This window comes from Mesocricetus auratus, unplaced genomic scaffold (assembly GCF_017639785.1).
Source record: "Mesocricetus auratus isolate SY011 unplaced genomic scaffold, BCM_Maur_2.0 Super-Scaffold_100011, whole genome shotgun sequence".
NCBI lineage: Eukaryota > Metazoa > Chordata > Mammalia > Rodentia > Cricetidae > Mesocricetus > Mesocricetus auratus.
Window position 1 is genome coordinate 80,358,294 of NW_024429195.1, and position 14,148 is coordinate 80,372,441.

At 41.5% G+C, this 14,148-nt stretch overlaps 1 protein-coding gene across 5 annotated transcripts in view; it reads right to left on the bottom strand.

Moving 5' to 3' along the window:
* Positions 1 to 14,148, bottom strand: part of CUNH12orf42 (chromosome unknown C12orf42 homolog) — a 144,930-nt gene that overhangs the window by 45,348 nt on the left and 85,434 nt on the right. For 4 of the 5 annotated variants that reach the window (XM_040755133.1, XM_040755134.1, XM_040755135.1 and 1 more), the window contains one exon: positions 11,516 to 11,627. The exons of the other annotated variant lie outside the window; for it this stretch is intronic. In XM_040755133.1, the coding sequence (XP_040611067.1) occupies positions 11,516 to 11,627 (112 nt within the window). The remainder of the gene's footprint in view (positions 1 to 11,515; positions 11,628 to 14,148) is intronic. 5 annotated transcript variants of the gene reach the window in all.

Consider the following 14,148-nt stretch of genomic DNA (forward strand, 5'->3'; position numbering starts at 1 on the left):
GCTGTCCAATCTCTCGATGTCTCTTCAATATTGTACTTGAAGTTCTAGCTACAGCAATAAGACAACAAAAGGAGATCAAGGGGATACAAATAGGAAAAGAAGAAGTCAAGCTTTCACTATATGCAGATGATATGATAGTTTACATAAGTGAACCAAAAAACTCCGCAAGGAAACTCCTAGAGCTGATAAACACCTTCAGCAAAGTGGCAGGATACAAGGTTAACTCAAAAAAATCAGCGACCCTATTATATACAGATGATGAAGTAGCTGATAAAGAAATCAGAGAAACATCACCCTTTACAAAAGCCATATACAGCATCAAACATCTGGGGATAATGTTAACCAAGGAAGTAAAAGACCTGTATATCAAGAACTTTGAAATCAAAAAGGATAACAGAAAATGGAAAGATCTCCCATGCTCTTGAACTGGTAGGATCAACATAATAAAAATGACAATCTTGCCAAAAGCAGTCTACAGATTCAATGCAATCCCTAACAAAATTCCGGCACAATTCTTCACAGACCTGGAAAGAACATTAATCAACTTTATATGGAAAAACAAAAGGCCCAAGATAGCCAAAACAGCCCTATACAATAAAGGAACTTCAGGAGGCATCACCATACCTGACTTCAAGCTCTATTATAGAGCTATAGTCCTGAAAACAGCTTGGTATTGGCACAAAAATAAGCAGGTGGACCAATGGAACTGAATTGAAAACCTTGATTTTAACCCACACACCTATGAACACTTGATTTTTGACAAAGAAGCTAAAACTATACAATGGACAAAAGAAAGCATCTTCACAAATGGTGCTGGCATAATTCGGTATTGGTATGCAGAAGACTGCAGATAGATCCATGTTTATCGCCTTGTACAAAACTTAAGTCCAAATGGATCAAAGATCTCAACATAAATCCAGCCACACTGAAACTTTTAGAAGAGAAAGTAGGAGATACTCTTCAACGAGTTGGTACAGGAGACCACTTCCTGAACATAACACCAGTGGCACAGACACCGAGATGGACAATTAACAAATGGGACCTCCTGAAACTAAAAAGCTTCTGTAAGACAAAGGACACAGTCAACAAGACAAAAAGGCAGTCCACAGAATGGGAAAAGATGTTCACTGACCCCTCATCTGACAGAGGGCTAATCTCCAAAATATACAAAGAACTCAAGAAGCAAGTCTCCAAAACACCAAAGGATCCAATTAAAAGGTGGGGTATAGAACTAAATAGAGAATTCTCAATAGAGGAGGATAAAATGGCCAAGAGACACTTAAGAAAGTGCTCAACATCCTTAGCCATCAGGGAAATGCATTCAAAATAACTTTGAGATACTATCTTACTCCTGTCAGAATGGCTAAAATCAAAAATACTGAAGACAATTTATGCTGGAGAGGATGTGGAGAGAGGGGAACACTCCTCCACTGCTGGTCGCAGTGCCAACTCGTACAGCCACTTTGGAAATCAGTATGGAGATTCCTCAGGAAAATGGGAATCAATCTGCCACAAGACCCAGCAATTCCACTCTTAGGCATATAGCCAAAAGAGGCAAATTCATACAAGGGCATCTGCTCCACTATGTTCATAGCAGCATTATTTGTAATAGCCAGGACCTGGAAGCAACGTAGATGCCCTTCAACTGAAGAGTGGATAGAGATAATGTGGTACATTTACACAATGGAGTACTATTCAGCAGAAAAAAACAATGGAATCTTAAAATTCTCAGGCAAATGGATGGCACTAGAAGAAACCATCCTGAGTGAGGTAATGCAGTAACAAAAAGACAAACATGGTATGTACTCACTCATATATGGATTTTAGACATGGATCAGGAGAGTGCCAGTCTGCACTTCCACTGACAGAGTCTGGGAAACAGGAAAGAACCTAAGAGATATGCATGGTACCCCAGGGAAGAGGAATGAGGCAAGATCTTCTGAACAGATGGGGAACACAGCAAGGGGGGGGGAGTGGGAGCTGGGAAGAAGAGAGGGGGAGAAGAGGAAGAGAGAATAGGTCATGGGGGAACAGGAAGGTTGAGTCGGGGGTAGAATTGGGGGAAGAGGGAATCATAGGTTAGAAGACAGACCAGGCACCAGTGTGACCTCTAGTGATCTAAAGGGATGACACTAACTGGCAAGCTAAGAAATAGTGGAGAGACCACCTCGAATGCCCATTCCTGATAATGAACTTGATGTCTATAACCATCCAGGAGCCTTCATCCAGTGACTGATGGAAGCAGAGGCAAACACCCACAGTTAAACACTGAACTGAACTCAAGGAACCCAACAACAGAGAGAGAGGAACGATGAGCAAATTGGCAAAGAATGGGCTGGCAAAACCAGCAGAGACAGCTGATCTGAACAGGGGAGAGCTCTTGGACCCCAGACTGACAGCTGGGAGGCCAGCATGGGATTGATCCAGACCCCCTGAATGTGAGAGTCAGTCAGGAGACCTGGGCAACCTATGGGGCCCTGAGCAGTGGATCAGTGTTTATCCCTGGAATACAAATAGACATCGTGTTTCCATAACACAAAGAGGGATGCTCTCTCAGTCTGGACTCTTAGGGAAGTGCCTGGACCCTGCCCTGAGTGAAATGGCAGACTCTAGATATCCCCTATGTGGAAGGAAATGGCGATAGGGTGGGAGGCTGGGGGGAATGGTGGAGGGGTGCAGGAGCAGGGGAGGGAGAGGGAACTGGGATTGACATGTAAAACAAGCTATTTAAAATTAAATTAAAAAAAAGAAATTACAGTCCACGAGATATATCTTAAAGACACTGCTTTGTGTGAACAGTTTTCAGTAGTGTGCATTGGCCAACCATGTATTAACATTGTTTTGCTATTAATAACATGTAGAATAACAAATACTTTTCATCCTGAAAGGCGTACTCTAGGAAGAGCTGAACCACAAGAAATATTTAAATGTCACTTAAATTTTCAAATATTGCCTGTTACAATACATTTCTGTTCTGCAAACTAGCTCATTTGGCATTGGTAAACAAGAGGTGGTTTTAATATAATATGATAGTTTGAAAATTGTTCTTTTTGTAAGCAAATTTTCTCACTATCTTAATGTCGGAACCACCTCTAAGAGAAGTATGTCAAGACATAAGCACAGGCAAGGCTTGTTTGGAAAGACTCAGGTGGTCCAGGACGATTACCACTGAATTACCAAGAAGTCACAAGCATCTGCTCAAGAAAGCAAACTTTAAGCTCTTCCCAGCCTACAGAATAGAGAAAATACTCCATAGATATATGGCTGACTGAGGATTACTATCCAGAATATATAAAGAACTAAAAAAATAAACAATAAGTGGGCTAATTAAATGAATAAGAAATTTTCAGGAGTACAAATGGCTAGTAAAATTGTGAAAATGTCCAACATCCTTAGAAATCAGTGAAATACAAATTAAAACAACATTGAGATTCTATCTCACCCTGTCAGAATAGCTATGATTAAGAAAATAAGCAGCAATAAATGCAGGCAAGGATGTGGAGAGAAGGGAGGTTTATACACTAAGGGTAGGAGTATACATTGACCCTGACAGAATAGAAACCAGTCTAGCAGTTCATCAAAACAACTAAAAATACAGCTACCAAATGACACATCTGTACCACTCCTAAGTGTATACCGAAGGACTCCAAGATAACATCTCACAGAGATATAACACACCATGCAAAAGTGTTGACACTAGCCAAGCCATGGGATCAAACTAAAAATCGACCAGAAAGCAGGTGGAGAAGGAAAATGTGTACATGCCCAAAGAGTTTTATGCAGCCATTTTAAAAAAGAATGAAATTTTCCATTTTCTGGAAAATGGATGCAGATATCCCATTAATTGAAATAAGTTGGATACTCACCTTTTATATTATAATACTAAAATTAACACGAGACCTTAGAAAAAAAGAAAGGGGAGGTTTAACAGTAATTTGTTTATATGCCAAGTCGACAGGAAGTGAAGTGTCCTGGTTAACTACTTGGTAACTTGACACAGCCCTGGATAATTTGAAAGAGTCTCAACTGAGGAATGGCTCAGGTCAGATCACCTCGTGGCCATGCCCTGAGGAATGATTGGTGTGGGGGGTCCTTCTTACTGTGGGTGGTGCCACCTCTGGGTGAGCTCCTGCTTTGATTTCCTTAGTAGTGGACTATAACTTCTAAATAAAAAATAGTAGTAATAAAATAAACTCCTTATTCCCAAGTTGGTTTTGGTCAGTGTCTTAATACATCAAACTAGTAAGCAGGTACCTTGAAATTGGAGTGAGGAGCGCTTTTAAGCCACCTATATGGGTGATGAGAACTGAGCTCTGCAAAAAACGGTGAAGGCTCCTGACCACTGAGTCATTTCTCCAGACCCCTGGAGGTTTCTTAAGTCTTGAAACTGCCAATTTCATATGTAGGTGTAGACATTTAAGAGAAATTACACCAGACATGAGACATAGAGAATTTTACAGTGGATAGATGGATTGATATTATTCACTGTTCTTAAACAAAGCATGTGAACACATGGGCCAGTCTTTAGATGTCCACCGGTAGATACATAGCAGAGCTTATAAACCCTGTACTGAAAACCCATGCACTGTGCTTGCTGTATTGCTACAGAACTTGGGCCTGCCTGTCTCCACAAGAAGGCAGAAGGATCTTGTGTTTGGACCCTGGTGAGACTACTATGTGTCACTCTATTGCTCTTGGCATGGTTGTCACAACGTGCTTACAGAACTAGACTCATCACTAATGACTTGACATCTAAGACATCAAAATTGAGGAACTACAATTTCAGACAGAGGGCAAGAACAATGCAGCTAATACATGGTATTAATTATCACTGTAATTGATGGGGAATGACAATCAAGCCTTACACAAGGTCAAAAAATAAGTCAGATGTAAAATAGTGCATACTTTATCTTGCTTGTTGTTCCTAGAACCTTACAGATTCACGAGTATGTATACATGTATGTATGTATGTGCATATACTCCTGTATGTACACTTATGACTTGAGGGTAGAAGGGAAAGCAGAGAACGGGAGGAGACACACAGAGTAACAGGATGAAAGGAAGCGGGAGAATGAGAGGAAAGAGGGAGGGGCAGATGCCGTCAAGGAACATGATATATGTTCGGTCTCAAACTTGGGACAAAGGCTGAGGTTCTTACTTAACATATCAAAACAGTCCTGACCAGCGGCTCTCCCTGTATCCCTCAGTCCCTGCCTGTTACAGGGTCCTCCTGGCTGGCACACCCTACCTGCTACCCTAAACGTCTCCAGCCCAGGAGCTCGGCTGCTCTTCTCTGTACAACCAAGCCATTCTGGTCACCCACCCACTTTGCACCTTTGGCCTCCCGTCTCTCCCATCTGCCTCTCCCCCTCTCCCACATGGCCCAGATCAGAACACTCATGTCCGCTCTGGACTCTCCCAGATGCCCCTGTCTCTGGCTGCACTATCCCATAGCTATATATGATAAACCTCTTCCTTAACCATACCTAGGAGCAGTCATGTCCTTTCCTTCCTTCTATTTCTTTTTTTTTCATTCAATATATTGGAAAGAACTTTCCTTTTCCTATATGCATGAAGACAAAGTAAATGCGAGTTATACAGCAGAACACACAACTTACAAGGAAGAGAATTGTAGAACATGCTCACCCACCATCTTATCCTTTTCTATTCAGATCTAACAGCATGTCCTCCAAAGATAACTGGAAATCTCCCAAATACCTATGCCTCCAAACTTTGGATGCCTGAATCCTCCATGTATTTCCTTACATTTAACCCCTCAAAGATTTCCTGAGTAAGAACTGTGCTCTTTTTTTAATAGCCATTCACTTCGTCTTTTTAACACTAACAATGCTTTAGTTAAGACTGTCACTATTTGCCTAGTATTTCAGGGTTGCATGTGTCACTAGTGATCAGCCCCCAACCCGGACTTTCTCACTGAGGCGTGTGATTTTTCAGAAAGCCCTAGTAGTGTAATCATAGAAATAAGTGATTCCTGAACCTAGCCAGAGCCCTCCCTGTCATTTCTAACACCTCATGAAAGCCAGTCTTCAAACAAGTGTCCAGAAACTAACTCTAAAGCCTGTGTGAACTATTAGCACCCAAAGAATAGAGAAGAATTATAGTCAGTATTTGCATGGTGAATGGATAAGATACGACACAGCAATGCTCATCAGTACCTCTCCAGACACAGAACTTTCCTCCAAAAATTGTGTAGGAATTGTTCTCTAACCATTTCTCTAGGTCAAAATAGGAAATCGTCAGCCATGGGACCTCATTTCTTTAAAGAAGGAACAATTATTAGGACACATCAAAACACAGGCTTTAAGTTATGTAGAATTTTCAAGGACGCAGTGAGCCAAGCTTAAACAAACAGGCTGTCGGCCAGAAGGATCACCAGTGCTGGTGAAACACTGATTCAAGTTGTCTCAACTCTGACCCCGTGAGATACTGACTGCCCCTGGCTCGTCATTTTACCAAAATAAAGTGGAGGGCATAATAATACTTCCCCATAGGGTTTCTATGAGGATTAAAATGATAGCATATAATTGTGTTCAGTGAATGTTAGTCACTGCTATTTTTCAAGTAAACACAGTCTGTCTGATTCTACCCCAGAGAATTCAGAGGTATGAGTTTATGAAAGTAAAACATGTTAACAATAGTCAAGGTAATCACAGCCAAGCCCTTACCAACCTCTCATGGCAGATGCTTTTTATTCAACATGAAGAATTGCAATGTGCTAATTTTTATTCAGAAAAATGATGTAGAACATAAAGCCCCAAAGACATCCTAAATAATCTGCAAGTCATAGCAGCTAGCTATCATGCAGACACCAAGCAATTCAGGGCTCATCTTCCAGAGGGGTGGACCAGCAGGCCAACTGCCATGTTACGCACAAAGTATGGTTCCTTTTGTTCACAGAGTTTCACAGAACTCAAAAACAGAGTTGGGGGAGAAGTGAGCACATAGACCGGGAGGCAGCAATGAGAGGTGACTGCGTGTTATTAATCCACGTGATTAATCCAGCATGCTAAGGAAGACTACAGAATCAAAACCTGCGTAGTTTTGATGCTGCTTTCACTAGCCAGTGCCTCTACTGTTTGTGCTTGAGTTTCATTCTTCAGAGTCTGACAGGCACAAAGAAGAGAGAGCATTCACAAGGGGACCCAGAGGCACAGGCACTTTGACAAATGTCCTTCTCCCCTCCCTTTCTGGAACACACTTCCTGAATTTTCCAAGAACTAAGCCCTGGGTTTGTATTCGAACCGTTTCCTCCCAAAAGCTGAGCAACTGGAAGCTGTCCCCCAGATGCAGATGTCTGTCAACCCATGAAAAGTAGTTTTACACCAAGAGGTGATGTGTCAAATCCTACCCCAAGTTTTTTTTGCAAGAAAGTGGTGAGAAGGGTATACACATATTTCAGATCCTAGCAGGAATCACCCATTTGGAGTGAGCAATCCCAAAGAGCCCCCACCAAAATCTGAGCATGTTCTCGAAAGCTCGGGGGAGTGGAATAGAAGCTCTCAGCTGTGCCAAAGAAAGCAAGAAATCTTCAGAGAAAGAGAGGAGAGCAGCAAGAGAGGCAGTGCTAGGCTGGACCATCTTCTGTCAGGTGCAGTGTGATTCTGGTGTGTGTGTATAAACAAGCTAAGATAGGAAATAAAGTGGCAGGAGTGAAACTGGGACTTCCCCGGGAAATCAACTTGGGCTTAGCACAGGAATCACCAAGACATGCGAGACTTGTGTAGAGAATGAATTCAGCTGAGACCATTACCAGTGCTGCGTGGACAGAATGGCGACTCTGGCAGGAAACACAAAAGACTTCCAAGCTGCAGGTGCGTGGGTCACGCCTGGCTCTGAGCTCTAGGGAGGAAGAGGGCTCCAGGCTGGCAAGGGCCTAGCTCTCCTTTCTTCCTGTCTTCCCGTGTTCTCCACACTCTGGTTCCTCACTGCACAGACAGATGACAACAGCTGGGAAGATGCCTCTCAAGTGACATTCTGTAGTCACCAAGCCAACCTCAATCGATAGAGTTTACCAGAAAGCTGGGTGCTCTAATGATCTTCTTTTGGAATAACTTTACACTTTCCTACAACTGTAAGACTTTATCCATATGTTTCCCTAGGGCTGCCCCCAGTGCCCAATATGGATCTAGACTCAGATACTATTGAACCGAATCAGAGGAATCCATCTCAGCCAGAAACCATGACCTTTAGATGAATCCCCATCTCCCTAACTGAAGATGTGTTTACTGTGTGACTCCCACTGGAATTCTAACTGTTGGATAATACATGGTCAGTGTGGCAGAGGGCTTATTGACAGTCTTGTCACACTGATCTCCAAGAATGTAGTCTGTGTTGGTGTCCGTGTGTGTCTCTGTGTGGATGTTTGCACACCCTTGAGTACACCATTATCAGCATTTATATCTATCTCAATTCCACCTCCATCCACTCACACCCTCGCCGACATCACATCCCTCTGGTTCCCTTGGTGTTTTTCCTGAAGCCTTCCTGCTTTCAGTTCCTGCTGCAGTTAGGGACACAAGCCTTAGGTGAGGACCTTTGAAAGTAGGTGGGAAGAGAAACACCTTTGACTTTGACATCAGTGCTACTGTGGAATTCAGGACAAAATTCAAAACTCTTCCCTGTGACTGACAAAGTTCTGCACAAGCTCAGCACCATTTGCTTTTCATGTCAATTCAGCCAACACCTTCCCTTCTCCAGAATGAATGTCAATTTTCTTAACCTCCATATATTAACTAGCTCTAAGCCTGCTGTACTCCCTAAGTTACACTAGTTAATCTGTTTTTAATTTTTCTTGAGTTTATCTTTCAAGTTTTTGAAAAATTGTATAGAAACTGCTTTAATATAAGAGTTACTGAATAAAATTTGCATAATATATAATTCACTGATTAGTGTCCAGCTATATACCTCATTAAGCATGCAGATCTGTGGTCATTATCACAATCTAAACTAACATTTCAGTTATCTCAACAAAACCTCTCATTGAAAAATAGAATTCATCAGATAGCTGGATAAACCATAGTAAATCCACACACTAGGCAATTATTCAACACTACCACCATAGACCTGAAATGCATTATACTGAATGAAGGAAGTTAGATTTAGGAAATTGCACGTCAAATTATTCTATTGATGTGAAAATCTAAAAATGAGAGAACTATGAAGATATTACATATCCTTTCTGTTACCAGAGTCTGAGGTTGGGCAGGGACTGATCACAAAAGTACATAAGAAAACTTCTTCATAGCTTTTCCTATGATTATTTACTTGTCAATTCTAACATTACTTTAAAAAGCACATTTCAAGAGAACAGGAACAATACCTGTCTTATTCATGTCTATATTTCCAAAAATTAGCCTGATGCCTATTACCTGAAAGGTAATCATCCCGTATTGAGTAAATCAATTGTTGAGTAAACATTACCCCACATCAACCTTTGATCTCAGCCTAAGTCCACAATCACATCCTATGGAACACAACTCCTACATGTAGATTCTGGTTATTCCTTTCCTCTAGTTTCATAAACACACCATTCCCTTGTCATCTTTTTCCTTGACAACTACGATAGCTTCAAGAGTAGCCTTCTTACCTACCTACTTGCGTTTCAGTCGATCTTTGACTGCTACTGTGGACAACTGAACCACATCACTCCTTGTCTTAAATGAAGGAGTGGTGGTTTCCCCTTCCCTACCGGCCAGCCTCACCATGTGTCTCCCCTCTTTTAAATGCCCAGCTCAGACCCCCACCCTGATACAGCACCCAGAACCAAAACACTGTTGGCTTGTCCTAAGGGCTACATAGAACCATGCATGCATCTCAGTTCTGGAGAGTCCCTGATGACCAACTGTCCCCACTCATTGCTGCCCCTTACTCGTAGCTTACATGAAGACTGCAGTCACCAAAATTTTTTTGGTTTTTTCGAGACAGGGTTTCTCTGTATTGTCTTGGAGGCTGTCCTGGAACTCACTTTGTAGACCAAGCTGGCCTCGAACTCACAGAGATCCGCTGGCCTCTGTCTCCCGAGGGCTGGGATTAAAGGTGTGCACCACCCACGCCCGGCTTGCAGTCACCAAATTTAAGATGAATATTTAAGCACTTAGAGCCACCAGTGGAAGTTACACAACTTTAAACCAGACCACTTCTCAAGCAGATACAGCCGTAACCTCAGCTCTAACAATCCTGGTGCACTGAATTTTGAAGACCTACATGTTTCAGATAGATAGAGTGGCCATTTCTGGTCATACTTTGTATTTTGGAAAGAATTAAGATGTTGGTATTTGCTTTTATTGAGTTACATCAGATTACGTAAGTAAATGCCTAATGGAGTCTTTGTCTAATACTAATAAGAGTAGGGTACATAAAAATCAAATTTAGTATGTGCCACCAAACCCTGAAATATGAAATCCCTACCATTGTCTTTTAGTGTCCAAAAGAGATTAGTTCCTGGACTCCTTTTTCATTGGCATCAAAACTTGAAGTTGCCCATGCTCTTTATATAAAAAGGCAGAGTACTTATAAATAACCTACAAGGCTTCCCATAAGTTATCTCTGGATTTCCACAATACCTGATAACAACATGTATGTTATGTAAATACTTGTTATATTTATCATTTAATATAATGACAAGACTGAAACAGATACTTATCATAGCCATAACATATTTTGAGTTGCAGTTCCTTCAATCTATAGATATAAAGCCTTGAATAAAGATCCATCAAAATTATACAATCCAGGATGTTGAAACAATCATAAAACCACAAAACATTTCAAGATCCCTGATACCCAAGTATATGTAAGAAAAAAATGAAGAACCAGCCTGCCTCCATCTTAGGCTTAAAAGCCATTGTATAATAAAGACAAAAATGGGCTTAGTTTTGTGTATGATTAAACCTGTTTTTCAAGGATTAGGCTATTCCCTGGCTGTAACCTTAACTACAAATGGTTCTGTACTACCTGATCCAGGAACTTAGGTACAGTTTCTACAGTGATCCACCTAAAACATTTCATTTTACCAGGTCCTTGAGACCAGAATTTGGCCAATCAAATTCAGCAGACATAATGTAAAGGTACAAATACAGGAAGAAATGAGATTTTACTTTTTTTGCTTCATTTTGTATTTTGAGACATTGTCTCCCTATGTAGCCCTGGATGGTCTGGTACTCTCTATATAAAGCAGGTTAGCCTCAAACTCAAAGAAGCCTCTACTTCAAGCTTTTACTTTTGAGATCATCAACTCTAAGAATAACACATACCTCTGACTACAATTTACTATCCTTTCAGGAAAACAAAAGCAACAAGTTATAAAGTCAATAACATCAATGGGATAAAACACTAATAATGTCCAAAACCATGGATCCAGCCAAGCCTTAAGTCAGCCTCCCCCTGGGTTTTCAAACTTCATAAACCAATTAAATGCCTCTTTCGCTGCCTTGTTGGAAGGTCTAAAGTGTGAAAACTTAAGATTTTTGCCTGTATACTTTAATTGGGGTTAATTTACCTGGAAATGGTAGAAAATGTAATTTATCTGTTTTATGTGATGCAGAAAACTTCTTCATATGGGTAGCAAACCTGGAGCAGGGCAGGGCTCTCTTGTCACGATGAGGGCCAGGCTGTGAAGTAAAAGAGAAAAATAAACCCAAAACGTCAGGTCTGCAACTCCACAAGTCACACCACCTACAACCCTTACTTCACTAATGAATGACCTTGTAATAGCAATTGTGTCTCTTTATTCTTGAAAAGTTACAATCCTGAAAACAACTACGATTGACTCTTGTTACCCACAGCACCACATCCTCACTATGTGTTTCATTAAGGGGGTTAGTGAAAATTTTCTGGTCATAACAGAAAAGCAATTTTTTTACCAAGTTTCACTATGTGCCAGAAATGGTTCATAAAACTGACATTTTAGTCAAGGGTGACAAAAAAGAACAATAGATATCAAATGGAGATTTTTTTTATGTTGACACTAAGATGAAAACATGATAAGGTTAAATAAAAGTAATAGCAAAATGCCTGGCACTTCCAGAGGTTAGAAGACCCAAAGACCTAGGAAGAACCAAACACAACTGGAGAAAAAACATGCCACTGTAATGATGTCTAATGATATTCTACTGTACTCATACACTGGTGACTACCCCAATTGTTATCAGAGAGGTTTCATCCAGTAACTAACGGAAACAGATGCAGAAATTCACAGCCAAATATTAGGACAAGCTTGGGGAATCCTGCTGAAAAGAGAAGGAAGGATTGTTATAGGACCCAGAGGGGTCAGGGACATCACAAGAAAACCCACAGAATCAACTACCTGGGCTCATAGGAGTTCACGGGGTCTGAACCAACAACGAGGGAGGCTGCATGAGACTGACCTAGGCCCTCGTCACATATATGACAGTTGTATAGCTTGATCTACTTGCAGGACTCCTAACAGTGGGAGCAGGGACTGTGCCTAACACTTTGTCTGGCTTTGGAGAACCTATTCCTCATACTGGGTTGCCTTGCCCAGCTTAATACAAGGGGAGGTGTTTAGTCTTACTGCAACTTGATATGCCCTGTTTTGCTGGTAACCATGGGAAGCCTGACCCTTTGTGAACAGAAACAGAGAAGGGGTGGGCTGGGGGAGTGGGGAGAGGAGAGGAGAGGAGGGAGGGGAAACCACTGTCAGGTTGTAAAATAATAAATAAATTTAATTAATGCAAAAAGAAAGGAAAAAAGATTAAATAAACCCTTTCTTCTCCTTGAGTCACTTTTGACCAGAGTGCTCTGTGACAGCAACAGAAATGAAGCTGGAACACTCATTCCTCCATTCCATTCCTCTCCAGGGGAACTCGGGGGAGTTCTCCTCCCCTTCCCTCTGCTTCTGTTTCTTTCTCCGGCTAAATATTGTTAACTGTAGCTCTGTTATATATAATTCTACTATGTTAAAGTTAAAAATCTTTCTTTTTGTTTAGACACAAAAAAGAGATGGTGGGGGATGGCCTTCTATATATATGTTTCTCTTATTGGTTGATGAATAAAACACTGTTTGGCCAGTAGCCAAGCAGAAGGATAGGTGGGCCACCACACCAGAAGGATAGGTGGGCCACCACACCAGAAGGATAGGTGGGCCACCACACCAGAAGGATAGGTGGGCCACCACACCAGAAGGATAGGTGGGCCACCACACCAGAAGGATAGGTGGGCCACCACACCAGAAGGATAGGTGGGCCACCACACCAGAAAAAGGCTGGGGAGAGGGAGTCAGAGAGAGGCCATGAAGAGACACCATACTGCCAAAGAAGTAACATGCAGGATTATGGGCAAGCCACAGCCACGTGGCAATACATAGATTAATAGAAACAGGTTAATAATTAAGGCAGAGCTAGCCAACAAGAAACCTAAGCCATCGGCCAAACAGTATAAATATTAATATAGCATCCCTGTGTTTATTTGGGGCAAAGCGGCTGTGGGAACAGGCAGGACAAAAACTTCCATCATCACTCCCCAGCAATCATTATCCTTACTTTAGAATGGAGCACTGAGTAACCTTCCAAGACTACGGAAGATGTAAGGAAGTCCCGAATCTCTTCTTCCCAAAGCCACATTCTTAACCCCACATCACACAGTTTCTTTTCCTCAGTGCTGCCACATCCAGCCCTGCAAACGCACAACGCAGGCAGGGTGCCCTGGCCACCTGTTTCTCTCGTGGTCTCCTATCAGGTGAACTTTGAATCTCACTCAAGATCCTCAGGCCCACTCACTCCCCCCCCCCAGTCCTTTAGACTGGTGGGTTTAGCTACATACAGCCTTGTCTGCAGTTTGCCGTCATAGAATTCTTTTTTTCATATTCTTTTTCTAAAAGGAAAACCTAAATGAGGTACACTCTTTACTATGTTTTAGACAGTTGTCCATAACTGTCATCTTCAAAAAAAATCATCTGGGGAATATATATTTTACAATACAAATTCTGATGCAAAATGCCTATGGCAGAGTACAGGAGTGTACAGTGATTTTAAAAAAATCTACACAGGCAATTGATACAGATAACAAACAACTTTTTAGAGCATGGGTCTACTCCATGGATCTGCATCATCACAGTTTCCAGCTGATTAAGACCTAGACATTTTGATGTAAAGGACTTAATGCATTCTATAA